Genomic DNA, 18,293 nt, shown 5'->3' on the forward strand with positions numbered 1-18,293 from the left:
GCTTGTGATTCTCCACACACTGTGGGCATTCACTGCCATGGCAGGGATCAGAGGCAGTGCCCTCCTGGGCTCTGTGTGAGGCTGCCTGAGCCCCCTGGACAGATCCCAGACCCCCTGTCCAGCCTCCAAACCCTCCAGGGTGGCCAGAGGGATGTCCTGGACTCTGACATGAGGGCAAAGACACAGCCTGGAGCTCTCTGGGCCTGCACTGAGGGCAGGGGATGGCTCAGCCTGATGCTCTGCTGCTCTTCCAGCTCATGCTGATGAAGGATGCAGCAGAGACGGTTCCACCCAGGCTGGTTTGTGCTTTCTCAGTCCTTGCACAGCATTTTGCACCCTTCTGTGATGGCCACTAAGAAGCTTTCGTGTGTTTTGAGCTCATTTCTCTGCAGGATGCAAAGACACTCTCAGGGAGCAGGAGGGTAAAGAGTTGATGCACTTTCACTGAGCTGGCAGGTTAAGGTGTGTGTGAGCAAAACTGTTCAATAACAAGCACAAAAACCCACGGAGAAAGTTTTTATAACCTCCACTCCTGGGACTGCAGCAATTTTTCTTTTCTGTCCTTCACTTTTCTCTGCCTGTTTTGATAGATATTAGCAGAACAGAGATGATTTTTCTACTTAAAAAAAACCCAAAAAACAAACCCAGTCAGTCACTGGTTTCAGTGGGCACAAGAATGGCTGCATCTTGTGTAATCAAAACCAGGACATGAAGTCAGGAAAAATGAAGAAGCAGAGTCCTAATTAGGGAAAAAAATGAAACTGATTTTTTTTTTCAAAGAAAACCAGTATTGAATAGTTCTATTTTCACGTTCAGCTTAACTGCTGAAGTGTGATAAAATGCTTTGACTTGAAAACAGAGTTACTCTTCTGTAATTCTTTTCTAAAGTCCCCAAAGAAAAGAAAGATGTTTATTTAAGATATCCTGCAAAAGGCATGGGGGACCTGCTGAAGGCTCCTGCTGTTTGGGGTCGTGGGCTGCACTGCACAGCCTCTGACTTGGGACCAAACTCGAGATTTTGATTGATAGAAAAGCATTTGCCTCTATTTTTCAGTGAGCCTGACTTGCTAACATGAGCTGGCTGAGTGAACACAGAGACACTGTAACTGGGACAAATCCCAGCTTCCTCTGAAATTTTCAAACTCTTTTTTTTCTTCCTGTCAGATTCCAGACTGATGAAACTTCCTTGGCATAGACCTATTCCATCTCTCCCCTGAATCACAATAAATCACGACTTGGAGGGTAACTGATCAAGGGTTTGGGAAGGGAAGCTGGCTTTGTGTTCAGATACAGCCTCCTCTGCCCACCAGCTCGCCTCGTCCCATGGCTCCTGCCTCTGCTACCACTCATTGTCTGGAAAATCCCAATTTCAGTTTGATTCCAAAAGTTGCTGAGTCCAGTTGATACCGTTGTTTGTGTGATAGCGTAAAGGGTACATTCCTCAGGTCATGAATCATCTCAGCCTGACCCCAATTAACTACAGACCCTGGATTTAATTTCTCCCAGTTCTCAGCAGCCATAACAAATGAGGTCATTCTGTGTCAGTGAGACACTGGAGCAGACACCACTGGGAGCACCACAGGAGGTTCTGGTCCAGTGGTGCTGCAGGGAGAGTGAAGGACACGAATGGATCATATCCTCCTGTTGCTTTGCAGATAGGAGCCAGGGCATTCCTGGCAGCATAGGTAAAGGATTTTCATAAGGATACAGGAAAACCAAGGCTCTGTCAGTTTGATTTAAATTGTGCTCCCATAAGAGAGCGAGAGGATCTCTGGCACCTGGGGCTGCCTGCCTTGCACAAAATGATTCAGCTGTGCCTTGTGCAAGGATCCAGCACCCAAACACATCATGAGCTCAGATGTGCATTTGTCTTGGGTTGAGAAATGTAACCAAAAATGTGTATTCTGTTTTCATCTGTTGAGGTCGGTTGGGAGATATTGTTCCTTATCTCTTGTAACTCTAGGGATGGAATGAGGGCAGATGCCTTCTGTTAATGGGACACCTGATAACAGCAGATAAGGCAGGGCCTCCTTATCTCCTCCTCCACCCATCCTCCTCCGAGGGACATCCCCTGTGAATGGGCCATTGAAGGCTCTCACATCACTGATAACATCACCTCATTCCATTGGGAGATGATCCACCCAGCGGGAGGAGCCAAAGCCTTTCAACTGAGATAAAACCAATCCCAAACACCAATGGAGCCTGTTTCCACTGGATTCCCAGAGGACGACTGGACCCTTTCTTGAGGATCATCTCTACTCCAACAGAGCCACATCTGTCACTCTGGGAGGACTTTGGGCTGCTTCCAACATCCTGCCCAACAGGGTGTCAGGTTTGCATTCTGACTCTGTCAGTGGTCCTTTGTACTACTGCATTTATCTTATTTTATTTTATTTTTACCTGTCTTGTTGTTTGTTCTCTCTCTATTAAATTGTATTTCTGACTTGGAGTCTCACTGGTTTTGCTTTCAAACCAGCACAGCATTACAGGCACCTGAACTGTCCTCCCCTCTTGGAGGCTCTTCAGTTTTCATGTGACCAAGACTGCATGGGAGCAGTCAAAACAAAGATCTTAATAGCAGCAGTGTTAGAAATGAGATTCTTGACATGGCCAATATATCAAACAGCAATTCAATTTAATAATTGATTAATTAACATGGTAAAGTGTGAGCAAAGACAGAGCACTGGGTACAGTGGAAGGATTTTCCTTTCTGACTGCACACCCATTGCTGGACTTGCTGGGATTTTATTGGCTGTATTCATACATATTCATAAGCATTTCTCAGCAGTTTCTATTTCTAATTTTTAACATCACTATTCAATACCTAACAATAGTAAATCTGTGATGGTCATGTTTGGTTTCTGTTCAATTTCTATACTCTATTGTGATCCATTTTAGATTGCAATATTCCAGGATGTACATCCAGGATGTGTATCCCAGATGTGGGGTCCAGCTTCCATTTTCCAGGTCTATCAGTGTCTGATAGTGATGTTCAGTTTCTCTTTTTCAAGAACCATGAATCAGTGAGCTGAAGTCTTTCTTCTGTATCCAGGATGGTTTTTCACCATTTTGTGAGAAAGCCTTTTTATATTCTAAAGCTACAGTTTAAAATTCTTTAATACAAAACAAGCTTCTAAAGTTATAATTCAAAGACACTTATTACAGAATAGCTTGAGATTTATAACAGGTAATTGCAAGCAAAGTTTATTCAAAAACTTCCTTCCATGCTTTCCTCAGCTGTTTATTAGAACTCCTCTTTATGACTGTCCCATTAAAATTACACAGATTCTTTTTATTTCACTGACACAAACCACAGCTTTGTATTTCACAGCACTTATGAAATTCTTAAACAATTAAAAAATAAAGGAAAGATCTTGAAATGACAGGTGCCTTTGGATAATTGGAAGAAAGATGTTAAAGCACATTAAAAATCAACTGGAAATAATGAAAATTAACAAATTCACATCAAGTAATTAGTATATCAACACTAATCATCTTAGAAAGTGGAAATAACAACTTTTTAAACTATCATATAAGTTACAAAAAACTCAGAAAAAACTCATATGCAACAAAACTTTAAATTAATAGAATATAGACTTAATATTATCTAAATTTTAGAAAACTTAAACTTACTAAAACTTTAAAGTAATTTAAACTTAACAGAGCTGAAACTTAACATAATTTACCTGAGCAATACTTAACATATACTTAAACTAAACCACATAGAAATTAACATTAATATTGTCAGATTACAAAAATATAACTCAAACATTCATATAATAAATTACTCTAATTAAAAATTCATTTCTATTTTTATCTCTATTATGGTAGTGCTCCATATTGGAATGGATTTCTGTAAAAGGGACTGTGGCTCTGGTTTTTTTTTGGAAAATGCACTGCTGTAGAGCCAATGGTCAGCAGATTGCTCAGGTTTGAGAGATTCTTCTGAGCACCACCAAGAAGGATTCAGTGTTCTGTGGAACGAGACCTTTATGGGCCCAGTGTGATGCTAGAAATCAAAAAGTTGTGGAAAGAGTGCTGAACCCATTGTTCCTGAAGCTGAGATTTATGCCTTGGATTTGAACAGGAAAATCCAAATGACTCTTTCCTATTAATTCACTGCTGTCACTGTGTTATTTTACCAATAAGGTTTATCTTGTTCTTTTAATGTTATCAGTAAAGTGCAGTAACAATACAATAATGGTGAATAATCTGAAATTCCATCCCTAAGGAAGGCTAAGCAGATCAGTTCACTAATGACAACCAGCATGAGAAATGAATTAATTCTTTTTGTTTCCAATTAAAACTACCTGCCTTGAACCCTGTTTTATACCACTGACTACTTCTCCATTGAGTAATGTAGTTTTTATTTGTGAAACCTCATACTATTAAATGCAATGAGCTCATCCTTTTTCTTGGCGTCACCTCATCTTGATTCTGGCAGAGACACAAAGAAATTACAGCAGAGAGAAGACTGTAAAAAAGGAGATCATTTTTCTCTTAAAAATAATGCTAGTGAAGTTGGCCCTGGCAAGTGTGAAGGAAAGTGAAAATTCGAGCCCAGTTCCATATTTGAAGTTATACAGGTTACAAATCCTACGTTATTATCCTTGCATTGTTTTCCATAGGGTGAGTTATATTTTTCCTACATATCCATGTGTGTAAAGATGTCAAAGCAGCTGCAACCAGAAGAGATCTTTTTCATTTGGAGGGGACCTGTAACAATGTCTGAGTGCAACCACCTGACTTCTTCAGGGCTGACCAAAAGTTAGAGCACATTACTAAGAATATTATTGAGTGAAAGCTCTGGAAAGTTTCAGGCACAGTTTCCTCTCCAGCTATTCTCTCATCTTGTTACTGGCTGAGAAATTCTCACAATGCACAGAGAAAAGGAACTGTGATGTGTAAGAATAATGAGATAATCTCATATTTAATCTCTTGAAGAAGATCAATATTGAAGCAGACATGGGCTCCGGATGTCCCTCCCAGCACTGGGCAGGTCCCCAGTTTGCAGTTTACACATGACCATTTTGGTTTTCTTCTTGATGCTTGCTTATTTTAAATGGCAAAATATCTCTGAGACAAGGCCAGCTCTGAGCCAAGCTCTGGTCTTAAATAATATCTGGTGGTGCTACAAAATGCAAGGGGTAAATAGGTGGGTTTGTTTCCCTTCTGGATTTCTTGGACTTTTTAAACAGCTCTGCCAGGATTGGGAGGCTTTATTTTTTTCAGAAATCTTGTAAAGACACAGGAAGAATTTAATTTTTGCAGTAGAATAATTTTTTCCATTTTATTTATTTAATGTTCGAATAGTTGAAAATGTGTTCTCAGTGTGTGCATTAAAGATTTCCTGCCTGGAGTGTGTGAAGGACCCTGAGCATTCCCAGGATATAAACCAGATTCATACTGGAACCAGCAGAATAAACAAGTCCTCAGTGCAGACAAGAACCCTTAAGTCTTCTAATGGGAAACATATTCCAGTTGTGTCTGTGTTTTCTCCTGCAAACAAACCAGTGAGAGATGTGCCTAAAGCGTTTTCCTGACATGGACAATTTCTCACCTCATTATTTTATCCTCTTTTTAATTGATTTTTTTTTTTATTGGGATACTTTAAAGAATTTATAACTCAATCCAGCTAAATACAGGTGGCTTGAAGACAGCAAGTAGGCTGACACAAGTCCATGCTGCCAGACTTTTAAATAAGAGGCCTCATTTATATTTTGTGCCATTTCTAGGTGTGTTCATAGAACAGAGTATTGGATGTTTGTATATTTAAATGAAGATTGGCTTCCTGAGCTGCACTTTCCCCCAGAATCTCCTTTTCAATTAACTTCAGACAGAAACAGCTGTGGATAATGATTATGGAGAATTATACTATATATAATATATATAAATATATAAATACATATTATATATATTATATCCTATATATTTTATATATATATATAATACACACACACATATATAATATGCTATATATTATATATATATAGAATATATTCTATTCACTGGAAAATAACTTCCAGTCCAGATTTGTAAGATACCCTGACATTAGGGCCAGGGGTCTGTCATCCTCAGCTAAGAAAAGTGGATGGAGCAATTAAATTAGATCTGATAGATTATTTTTTCTGAATTGGAAACCGCACAGATTCTCAACAGTTGTATCACTTTTCTTGATCATCTCTCATGAAAGAAATAGAGAATGGGAAGTGCTGAAATGTAGATATACAGATAAAATATAGAAATATAGAATTAAAAGTAGATGGAAGTATAAAACTGTTAGGATGTTTGTGGTGTGTTGAAAGGAAGAAAAAATCCTTTTTTTTTTTTTTTTTTTGGGTGTCTTTACAATCATCAACTTAACTGTAGAATTGCTGGGCTAACTCTCACCTGGTGATAAATCCCTGGGTGTAGGAAATACTTCAATGTGTCATTCTGGGTGACAAATTAACCTCGGGTATGAGTGTGGGCCATAATAAACTCTCACTGAACTAAAAATTAAAGGCTATAAGAAAGCATGTCAATTCACGTCTGCTTCCTGCCCCAAAGCCAGGGATATTCAACGTGACTGAGGGAGGCTTGAAAAAATGTTTTTTTCTTTAATAAGGAAAGAGAAACACGACTCAGAGCTCCGTGTATGAAGTCACCATCCTCTCTGTTACTCACCCCCATTATCTCCTCTGCAATCTGTCCCCAGAGGAGCTTCCAGACAACCCTGGAAGCTTATCCCTGTCTAAGAGTTACTTAAAAAGAATAAAACAATTATGGTATGGAGGAAAGGAACAATGGTGTAAGAGTCTGGTGCTGGATGAAAATCCTTCCTTTTTGCAGACACTGGAACAATGTGGCATTGTGTGTGGGGATGGGGAGCCTGCACCCAGAGCTGGGGGGAAGCTGCCCCATCATAACTCAAAAATACAGCCTGCAAAGCAGGAGCCTGAGGTTGTTTTACAGCCACACCAGGCAAGCTGCAGCCAGACAAAGCCCTTCTGCTGTAAGCACTGAGAGAAAGTGGATTTCCTGTGCATCTGCCTGGAGGAGCTGTGTGGATGCAGTGGGCTGAGTGCAGTAACCAATGCAGACATCTTGAAGGGGCTGTGCACTTCCCTCAAGGGAAGGGAATTATCCAAAAAATGAGATAGTGGCTGATGAAACATAATATGAGCACTGCTAGAGGTGGTGGTGGGGGGAGATGGGGTAATTGAAAAATTGTGTGTGCTGTAAAATGCCCTGATTTGTTGTGTGTGCTTGTGCCCGTGTGGAGGAAGCAGGATTTGTAAGCTTTGCTCGTGTAGAATGTGTCCCAGTCAAAATCTCTGGCTGTGAAGTGTTTGCTAAAGGGCTCTTTTGTTTTCCAGCCAGCCTGAACTGGAGGGTTTGGTTCTTTATTCACAGCTTGTCTATGAAATTTTTTACAGTGAGGGTGGTGAGGCCCTGGCAGAGTTTGCCCAGAGAAGTTGTGGATTCCCCATCCCTGGAGCAACACTGGACTGGCCTTGGGTTACCTTTGGAGTTTCAGGAGCTCCATTGACTGGAAAAATCACTGCCTTAAAGCCGTGGAATGGCATGGAGGGACTGAGGACTAACAACAGAGGAGTCGTAGGATACAGAACCTGTAAAACAAATCAGGGCCTCTGCTCCATTGGCATCTGGCTAGATAGATAACGAGTCCATAAAGTGTCTGACTGCAAGGAAAGCACTTCTCTTGCTCTATTTAGAAGAGGCAGCACAGATATAAAGGGCTCCAGCACATATTTTTGAGTTTATGCAGATATCCCCTTCCCTGTGGGCTGTTTGCACTGGCAAAATGTCTCCCTGCTCTGCTCGCCTGTGCTTCCTGGGGAATTCCTGCCAGACCTCTCTGATGCTGTGAGGTGATTGTGTGCTCACATTATTTATTGAGAATAAGGCATGGAAAACATTGCCAAACATCCCCAGGTAGCTTCCCTCCCTTCTCTGAGGAGAAGAGAGCCTGATGTGTATTTCTGAGAAAAATGATTGCAGGTCAAAGACTTTGCTCCCAGACAGGCCTTCCCTGGAAGATTCTTGGCACCAGGGGTTCAGAGGTCAAATGCTTTGATGTCAGGAGGGAAATGTTCCTTCTCAAAACACTAAAATCTTAGAGTGAGCAGATGGTTTAATGAAGGAACTGCCTAAGAACATGAAGATCTCACAGGTGACTCATAGCTTATTTCTCAAAATTCAGAGCAAGGACTGTTTAGGAGCTGTGATTACGGGTACAGACCGAGACCCCACTGATCAGTTTTTAAGCAAATTAGGATTCCTTATGCTACCATTGACAGCTTCCTTGAAAGGGAAGATTTAATAGCCTCTCATCTGGGTGAGGAGAGGGATTTGGTTTCTGTTAGTAGCCAAGAGCCTGGAAGTTTTCCTCTCAAAATCAGCTGCTCCTGCAGGTTGCAAACTTTCTCAGCACAGTGGGGAGGAGGTGATGTACCCTGTTAAATGGCTCGAGAGGTTACAAGGACAGAAGTAAAATAGAGCTCCTGCTCCACGGTGATTTGTGACCCAGGAGAAGAGGGTAGGATATCTGAGCACCAGAGATCTTCACAAAATACAGCTTTCTTTAGTCTTTGCCAAGAGCCAAACCACTGAGTTCAGTCAGAAGTCTAACCAGAACGTACCAAGGACCAAGAAGTAAAGCCAGAGACATTTTCTGTTCTTAAAGATCTGTAAACTGTAGCTTCTTCTCATCTGAGCATAGGCAATTTTTTTAGCCAACTAGTTTTATGTCAGCTGAGTAGTGAGATTATGAACCTGTTTCTAACATTAGGTTTGTTAACCAAAGGAATGGTGTTGTGTCGTTGTCCACCCTTGTGGACAATGCTGCAGTACCTGGAACTTGACCAAAACTCCCTGCCTGTACCATTTAAATATCTACTACAAGTGTCCCAGGAGGAAGCTGAGGGTATTTTTTCCATATCATAAAGATCTGAAGGGACATGGGTAAGTCTAGCTCAGTGAGAGAATGGGCATACCCCTAAATATTATAACTGATTGTAAAGCAGTTATTATATTCTCAGAATTTACATGGATTTACATCTGTGCTGTGTCTGAAAGTTTGTGGAGATGCCCTGTGTGAGACATCCCTGCTCAAACTGCTCAAGTTTCTTTAGTTTTAAATAATTTCTTTTTTAAAAATAATTATTCTTTTAAATTGGTTTTGCACAAATATATACTCTAAACTGTTGATTTTTTTTAAATCTGTCAGTTAGAGTTTGGAAATGTTGAGAAGGAATGTAATGTATGTTTTTTCTTAGTAGATACAGTAAGCAGCTCTTTGAAAAGAATACAGAATCTCTATTAAAAAATTGATATTTATCAATCTTGAGGTCTTTTACAAGTGGAATTATGACTAACAGCTTTATAAACATATAATCCAGATATACAAATTTGTACCCAGCATATCTACAGTTCATATGGAACCACAATAGCAATGCATCAGAGTAAAGTGAAAGGCTGTAACTCCAAATAATGATTATATTTGAAATATTTAAAGCAAAGTTTCAGTATTCTCAATGGCCATAAAATGTGGTACACTAGTGTCAAATTCTGCTTAAAATATGGCATTAGTACATGAAACAAAAAGACACAAGAAATGGGAGCAGGCACTATACTTTTCTAAATCATCATAATTTGATACACTACAAGTTTTGGTTGAAAGTGGGGATAATTTAAAGTGGGAATGTTCTTAAGTGTTCTTAAGACTTCTGGTGGTGCTGTGTCAGTTTATTGGAAACCTTGAAACCGAAATAGCGATATTTTAGGTGTTGTGTTGAGAACTCAATCTCTGCTGTGCCTGCTGGGACATTTGGTAACGACTGCTTTGAAAAAATATTTGAAACTGAGATCTAGTGATTAAATTTCAGGATTTACAGTAAGCTTGGAAGAAATCTCCCTCTGCAAATTGCTGCCATCAACAAGGCACCAACATTCTTGGACTGTCAGTGTGAAAGCCATCTCTTCTGAAACTGGTGAGACTTCTGTATATATGCATTTTTAGCCTGAAATTTTATTTTGTAATCTTATTGCCTAATCATACAGATGTTCAACTCATTTTGCAAGAAAAATCAGTGACCATCAAAGTATTTATTTCTCTCCAAGTAGGGCACAAGGAAAATGTGCATTGTCAAGTCCAAATGCAGACTGAATAGGTGTGGGCAGGGAAAGCCTGGAGGAGAATCCAGCTGCAGATGCTGACCAACAATCTGGATTTTCTGGATGTTTGAGAGTCTCGACAACATGACTCCTGTTTTATAGTCAGTGTTTGTTGTGGGGTTTTTCTGTAGACATATCTGTGGCAGTAAGTTTGAGAGGCAAAACTCAAACCCATGCTCTCCTTTGGCATTTCCCCCCTGTGCTCTTTAATTGCCTCTGTAACTTCGAGCATCACGAACCTTTTAAAGACTACGGGCTGCAGGAGTGGCAGGCAGGGTGAGCTCATTGTGTAGCTGTTCCTAAGCAGTTTCACCCACGTTCCAATCCATGACTTTCTCCAAACTCCTCTCCCAGTGCTGCAGGGACTACTCAGAGCTGGGGGAGGCAGCAGAGTCCACATCCTCTGTGTCGTGTTCGTGTGGGGGCACTGCCTGCCCACCTTTGACACGTTTCCACTTCATTCTTCTGTTCTGAAACCACACTTTGACCTAGGTGATAAAAACAAAATAATTACTTGTTGCCTCAACTTGTGCTGTATAAGCAGGGTGTGTAGACTGATGATTTGGGGAATTCTAGAAGAAAAGGTGAACAGAGTCTCACAAATTTGACTAATCCATCTCTGTAACAGAGACTGGGACAATTCTTTCTAAAATGCTCCACACAGATGTTCCTCTGAAACCCTCAAAGGTGGTACAAGTGCTTTGCCTAGAATCTGTCTTCATGTCAAATAAGGCACAGTGCCTCTCATGTATTTTTAACATTTAGGCCATTCAATCAAATGCTTCAGGAATTTTAATTTGCTTCACATAACTACCCAATTCTTCTGCTGTCCACTTAGCCTTGTTAAGGAAACCTGGACTGAGATGACAATGAGAGAACAGAAACAGTTCTCTCCACAAAACTCTGTGTAATTGTCCATTTTTATCACCTCAAAATACCACCTGACCTAGGAAGAATGCATGTATCAAACATTCATTTGAATAATTTCCTGTTGGTCAAAGTCTAAGGTGATACCCATATTCCATATGTAAACCTTGATATATCAATGTGCACCAATGAATGGTGGTAAACAAGAACTCAGTAGAGACCTGTTATTACCAAACCTGTATTTAGTTTATAGAAACATGATTAAATTTATTAATTCCTTACAGAAATGTGTAACGAAGGTGTTTGAAAGAATGTGGAGGCTTTGTTTTAAAATACCTCTGTGCCATTGCAAAAGCAGAGTAACATATCTGGTTTTTAGCATCAGGGAGAGGTTGTGGAGGACGAGGAGGAAGGAGCTGGGGAGACAAGGGGTTGCAAAGTACTTGTCTTTCGGTGAGATCCAGGTTCACAGCTATCTCGTATCTCCTGAGCCTTGTCAAGTAGTTGTGGTGGGCAAATTCAGCTTCCAGCTCCCGCAGCTGCTCCTTGGTGAAAGCTGTCCTCTCCTTCCGGGATTTGCTGCTGCTCTCTGCCTTACTGCTCGAGTTCTGGTTCTCTAAGAGGGAAGCACACCGGGGTGATTTGGGGTGGTGCTGGTGTGTGTGAGCACGTGAACTTGCAGAGATCTAAACTCCCTTTCCAAGGAGCAGTTTCACCAGTCTGCATCTCCAAAAGACAATGGGAATAATTAAGGAGGGATATTTGGATATTTCTGGGAGCAGAGTAGGATGTGTAGCTTGGAATCTCTCATCCACACTGTGTTCCACATGGTATTATCAGGAGACGTAATATTTATCCATGGCCTGAGGTTGTGTGAGATTCCAGAAGTGGGAATGTGGCCCAGCTGCTTCAGTTTTGACAACAGGATGTGAGAAATGACAAATGTGTGAAAAGAGAAATCATCCTGGGCAGGTTTTTCCTACTGTACTGCCAGTTTAAAAAGAGGAATAGAGGGAAGGTGTGGGAAGGTGTGGGAAGGGAAGGTGTGGAAGGGAAGGTGTGGAAGGGAAGGTGTGGGAAGGGAAGGTGTGGGAAGGGAAGGTGTGGGAAGGGAAGGTGTGGGAAGGGAAGGTGTGGGAAGGGAAGGTGTGGGAAGGGAAGGTGTGGGAAGGGAAGGTGTGGGAAGGGAAGGGAAGGGAAGGGAAGGGAAGGGAAGGGAAGGGAAGGGAAGGGAAGGGAAGGGAAGGGAAGGGAAGGGAAGGGAAGGGAAGGGAAGGGAAGGGAAGGGAAGGGAAGGGAAGGGAAGGGAAGGGAAGGGAAGGGAAGGGAAGGGAAGGGAAGGGAAGGGAAGGAAGGGAAGGGAAGGGAAGGGAAGGGAAGATGCCGCTTAGGACTCCTTGGAGTGCTCAGAGGAAGTTTTAGGTGTTTGCTTTATGCCCCCTCGAGCTCAGCATGACTCAGTGGTGTTGCCAGCCTTGGTTTTGGGAGGGACAGAGGTGGCACAGCTCAGTCAGATGGGGAGTGTTGTCACAATTCCCTGGGTCTGTCACAGAACAGGAGCTGTGGGAAAGAAGCTCTCATTCCTTGCTGCCATTGCATTGAAAGAGTTTCCTTCCCCACATTTTCATTTTTATTCCTTATATACATCTTTTCACCCTCCCCTGATCTCCCGTGCAGGATGTCAGGAGTGTGTGGTGCCCAGCTTTGGTGCAGGATATAAGAACAAATCACTCAGTGAGCACCCCCAGCTGTGATGCATGCCTGGACATACTGGGGATGTGGGGCAGTAAAACAAGAAAAACAGAGGAACAGTGGGTTTTGCCCAGACCCACCTTGAATATTCCTGATTTTTAACTTTTTCTAATCCTTGCTGAATAAAAGCTACTAGCAGATCTGGTGTCTGTGTACATGACTGGCCTCAGTATCATCCTTGTCATCATGTTGGCTTTGAAAATCCTGTTTGCTATTTGTGTACATTTCTGCAATGGAGTCAAGATTTGTATTTCAAAACCAAACTTCAAGCCATAGCCACAGTGATGCTGTACCAATTATGATAATAAGCAAACACAAACAGACTTTGCCTGAGACTGTGCCAACCCCTTTTAATTTTTTTTAATCCTTTCTCTTTTTTCTTTTCCTTTCTGGTGTTTTTTTTGTTGTTGTTGTTGTTATTGTTGTTTTTGGCCCTGTGTTTTTAAAGTTGGTGCTCAAAGAAACTCCAGCAATGCACAGAAAAGTGCATTTTAGTGAGCAAAGCCCAAACTGCCAGTGATGTAGGGAGTCAGTTTGTGATTCCTTCTCCCCTCTTGCTCCTCTTGCTAGATTCCCTGAACTAAACATGCTAATAGCATTTTTCTTATGCTGAGAATCAATTTTTGTGTGTAACCAGTATGCAGTGGAGCTCTCCTAGCATAATATTTTTACACAGAAATGATAAGCAAAATGGTAACAATAGGAGCATGATGTGCAGCTTCATCTTCTGGGTGTCATTTTAGTGGCCAAAGTAGTAAAACTGGAGTAATCTGTGAGGTGTGGGCTTTGTGAGTGATCAGATCCTATCTCTGCCCGTCAGAAATGGAGAAATCAAACCCAGCTCTGGCTGCTGGTAATGCACACATGTGTCACACACTGCAGCTGGACTGCTTCCCCATTCCAAGGGAATTAGCCTGGTTTGTTCCATGCTGCTGTTGCTACTTCAGAAATCCACAAATAAAATGGGGAATGTAGAGGAACGAAAATCCAGCAGTTTCTCCGCGTGTTTTTGCCCAAGGTTAACAATCCCCTTTGTTCTCATTTTGTTCTCATCCCTTACTGCACACACTATCACATTTCCCAGGGGCTCACAAGCGTGACTGGTGAGGGAGCAGTGGGGAAGCAGGATTTGAAGTGTGGAGCTCTTGCTGGGAGCTTTGCCACCAGTTTTTGGGAGCCTTGAGCTCAAAGGCATCCCCTGGGTCTGTGCTGCCCTCGCAGACACGTGGAGGGTGCAGCAGCTCTCCAATGCCCCCAGCACATGGCAGAAACTACAAACAAGGGGCTAATGCAAAGTAAATGTGAGTTCATCACAGCCCTGTGGGAAGGACTCCCTTTCCAAGGAGCAGTTTCACCAGTCTGCATCTCCAAAAGACAATGGGAATAATTAAGGAGGGATATTTGGATATTTGTGGGAGCAGAGTAGGATGTATAGCTTGGAATCTCTCATCCGCACTGTGTTCCACAGGGTATTATCAGGAGACGTAATGTTTATCCATGGCTTGAGGTTGTGTGAGATTCCAGAAGTGGAAATGTGGCCCAGCTGCTTCAGTTTTGACAACAGGATGTGAGAAATGACAAATGTGTGAAAAGAGAAATCATCGTGGACGGGTTTTTCCTACTGTACTGCCAGTGTAAAAAGAGGAATAGAGGGAAGGGAAGGTTTGGGAAGGAAGGTTTGGGAGGGTTTGGGAAGGTTTGGGAAGGTTTGGGAGGGAAGGAAAGGGAAGGAAAGGGAAGGAAAGGGAAGAAAGGAAGGAAAGGAAAGGAAAGGAAAGGAAAGGAAGGAAAGAAGGAAGGAAAGGAAAGAAAGGAAAGGAAAGGAAAGGAAAGGAAGGAAAGGAAAGGAAAGGAAAGGAAGGAAAGGAAAGGAGAAAGGAAAGGAAAGGAAAGGAAAGGAAAGGAAAGAAAGGAAAGGAAAGGAAAGGAAAAGGAAAGGAAAGGAAAGGAAAGGAAAGGAAAGGAAAGGAAAGGAAAGGAAAGGAAAGGAAAGGAAAGGAAAGGAAAGGAAAGGAAAGGAAAGGAAAGGAAAGGAAAGGAAAGGAAAGGAAAGGAAAGGAAAGGAAAGGAAAGGAAAGGAAAGGAAGATGCTGCTTAGGAAACCAGAGGCAGATGTGTCTCAATGCTGGGTTGAACTCAATAGCTGCCTCTCCCCAGGGTTGCAGAGGCCATTAGAAGGTGGAACCCCAGACCTCTCCGAGGTGTCACAGTTAGAGCTGCCTGAAAGGAAGAGTGCAGGGGACAGCAGCAAGTATGAAAAGAAACTGTGAAAAGTGCTAGTAAAAGAGAGAATTAAGGAACTTTTTTCTTCTACTTGAAACAGGCAGATGTGCTTTGGAATCAGTGTCTTTAAGGATAAAAATATCCCTCTAATGTGAGCAAGCTGAAATCTGCTGTTTTCCTATGATTAGCTGATGTTTTAATGAAAGCATTGTTCAAATTCACCTTTTACATTATTATTTTATTTAAACTTCTTTGCATTTGGGAAAATTTTGCCTAAACGTGCTTTTTCAGTATAAATGAACTTAAATGCTACAAATGTCTGCAAAACCTAGAAATCAGTCAATTAATATTTTTATCTCTGTAATCTCTGCCCGTGAAATGGGGCTACTGGAAGATATTCTCCACGTGGTAGGAGGGCTGTGAGAAAAAGCACACTGTAGCTTGTAAATGAGTGCTGTGGCATTTGAATGCATATAAGCATCTTAAACTTTAACAACTTCCTTAAGAAAAAGAAATTTCATGCATATTTCACAGATTTGGATCTGAGCTATCAGCAAGTTAGAGTTTGTATAACTATGAAATTATTGATCTTTACACTGTAGGAAGAATGTGTTTTGCTAGCTAGGATGACACCATGAAAACCATGTACATTTTCTGCATTATTGGACATTGTGCTGATGGGAAAACTTCTAGTACCTCCTGTTTTGAGGCTAAAATATTAAACATTTAGTGAGATCGAATAGAATTTATATTTAAGGGAAGACTTTGCCTCTTGTACTTCTCATCCTAAGATGTCAAATTCCTATGACATTTCCAACTACCACAGGCAGCTCGAGGTGAGGGATGTTTGCTCTCTGCCATTCCCTTTTGCTCAGACAAATGGCAGGTGTCAATGTGGAACTCCACATCCTAGGACTTTCAGTCCTGTGTGTACATGCCATGTGATTCCTGTCCAGTTACAGCAAATGTGCATTGTGCTGGTGAGTAAAATACCCAGCTCAGTACCCAAGACCTGCAGGAGTGAAATACAAGGACCAGAAAGAGAATAAGACACTTACAGTGTTGTCGCTGTCTAAAGTTTCCCCAGTCAAGTCTTGTGAAATGTTTTGCTCATCAGCTTTCTTTCTTAATCCCCAGTCTCACCAGGTGTTCTCATCCCATCTCCTGCACTCCACCACAACCCTGATTTCGTTTCACCTACCTGAGCTTTCCTTTTTCCTTTTGGATGGCTTTTTCTCAGAGTCACTCGTAGGATTTGCTGGTGCCTCATCCTCTTCCTCCACAGCCACGCTCAGCAGGCTGGGGCTGCTGCCCTCTGCCTCTCCAGAAGCCAAGGGCAGTCCTGGATTTATTCCTCTGCTGGCCTCAGGTGCTGCCAGGTGCCAGTCAGAGCGCTGGAACGGGGGGAGCTGCTCCTCCTGCGGGAAGCTGTGGGGAGCTGTCACCAGGCAGGAGGCTGAGAAATCGGAGTAAGCGGCGAAATCTGCTTTTTGCTGGAAGGAGAAGGGCGCTGCTGGGTAGTGGCTGAGCGCTGGAGCTGCGCTCAGGTCGCTGTGGGAGCTCCTCACACAGCCCCAGAGCAGAGTGGGGGGCTGCGGGCTGCGCATGCAGCTGCTGCTGCTGGGATCCATCTGCTCCCAGTCCTGTCCACACCTCTGTGCCCCTGCCTGGTGACAGAAGAGAAGCAGCGGGAAACTCTTCCCGATTTTACAGAATATATCTCCTCCCTAAACAACAGTTTGCTGGTGGGTTTGATGCTGTTGCAGGTTTGCTGCTTTAGGAACTCCTGTTCTAAAGGTCTTCATTGCCCTGACTGGGGCAGCCAGATTTGTGCAGGGATTGCCATGAGTTGGTTCCTGGTGAAGTGCTGGGCATGGGTGAAAAACACTTTTTAAATACTGTGCTGGGGAGACAGTGACAAGTTTGTGAAGTGAAATGTGAGCGAGGGGAGGGAGGGGTTAACACACACATACCCTCAGCCCCTCCAACCAAAGCAAAGCAGGCAGCTATTAATCATCTGAAACCTTATATGCACATCTAATGGGATTTGCAGATGGAGCCTTTTAAAGAAACAATGTCTGTATTTTTTTTTAAGGGAAGGAGCAGCACACACAAAAAAGTCTTTAATGTTTCCTTGTAACACTATGAAGTTATTTTTATTGCACTGTTAACAAAATTCTCCGCCTTGGGTTTAGAAAAAGCCTTAAACCAGGATTCAATAGACACCAAATTTCAAGGACTAAAGTGGAAAATAGAAGGGAGAAAGTACTTCAATAATTATAAATAATTTAAGGCCCAATCCTAAGGTTAAAAAATTACTAACCCTGGCTTGTATGCACATGGAAGGCTTTGAGTGATGTTTGTTTATTTTGTTAGATTTGTAGCACATGTATTTGCTGAGAGTTGGAATTTGCTGCCAGTGGCAGTCATTCCTTCTGTATTCTACTTTCTAGGGAACCTTCAATACACCCTCCTGCAAGGAAACCTCCTGATTTTATGCCAATGAAAGATATGTTTTTCATCTTTTATTGAACATTATATAGTTTTTCCTCACAGAAGGCAGATTTTTTAGACTCTAGAGCCATCCCAGCTGAAAAGACATTAACAGGGAATCTGTTCTCAATCCCTTTTTCACAGAAGTGTGACAGCCCAGGGTTACTGCAGCTCCTCTCAAGGTTGTTCTCCACAATTTTAATGACAATTTATGTGCTTTTGCATGTGTTTATGCTTGCAACCCTTTCAAATCCTCCCCCAGGCCTTGCTCCACGTTGTGTGTGCCTCTTTCCCTTCTCCCACCTCTGGGGCTGGGTTTTGTGTTGACTCGGGAGCACGGAGGTTTAACAGACATGAGGTCTTCATTTCTCACAGCAGCTGAAGTGATGCATCATTTTGGGTTTTGTACAGTTCAGAACTGTAAAATTTCACGGAATCTGGGTGAGGTGGGGAATGTGTTTGTACTGTTATATCTGTTGGATTTTAAAACTTGGCCTTTTCCAGGAAATCAAATTATTTTAGTTTAGATCCTTCTGAACAAGAATATCAAATTAATTTCTATCAAAGGAATCTAAATTTTCATGCAAAATGCTCAATATCTGATAGCTAATTCATTCTCTAGGAAGAAGTCACCTAAATACACTAAATCTGTTGCTCTTTTGCATTAAATAGCAAACATTTAAAAGCATTTCATACTCACAGGCAGGGGGAAGACCCCCAGACTGCTCTTTTTTTGAAAGGTCAGGTTACGATGAATTTCTGAATGCTGCAAATGTTTC

General features: G+C 42.0%; 1 protein-coding gene across 1 annotated transcript; it reads right to left on the bottom strand.

Annotated features, from left to right (window-relative positions):
• Nucleotides 1–10,453: 10,453 nt before the first annotated feature.
• MEOX1 (mesenchyme homeobox 1) lies at nt 10,454–16,726 on the bottom strand. Its single transcript, XM_063403986.1, has 3 exons — nt 16,223–16,726; nt 11,490–11,662; nt 10,454–10,667 (listed from the first exon to the last, which is right to left on the bottom strand). Exons 1-3 carry the CDS (start codon nt 16,650–16,652, stop codon nt 10,545–10,547), a joined length of 726 nt encoding a protein of 241 aa, XP_063260056.1. The 5' UTR covers nt 16,653–16,726; the 3' UTR covers nt 10,454–10,544.
• Between the last annotated feature and the right edge of the window lie 1,567 nt (nt 16,727–18,293).

This window comes from Prinia subflava, chromosome 8 (assembly GCF_021018805.1).
Source record: "Prinia subflava isolate CZ2003 ecotype Zambia chromosome 8, Cam_Psub_1.2, whole genome shotgun sequence".
In the NCBI taxonomy this organism is placed as follows: Eukaryota; Metazoa; Chordata; class Aves; order Passeriformes; family Cisticolidae; genus Prinia; species Prinia subflava.

Bases quoted from the DNA above. Each gene is read 5' to 3' on its own strand.
- MEOX1 (XM_063403986.1), bottom strand. From the start codon at position 16,652: ATGGATCCCAGCAGCAGCAGCTGCATGCGCAGCCCGCAGCCCCCCACT. The intron at 11,663-16,222 runs GTAGGTGAAACG...CTTCCCTCTTAG, and splicing joins AAGGAAAAAGGAAAGCTCAG to AGAACCAGAACTCGAGCAGT. The intron at 10,668-11,489 runs GTACTTTGCAAC...TTTATCACCTAG, and splicing joins TGGATCTCACCGAAAGACAA to GTCAAAGTGTGGTTTCAGAA.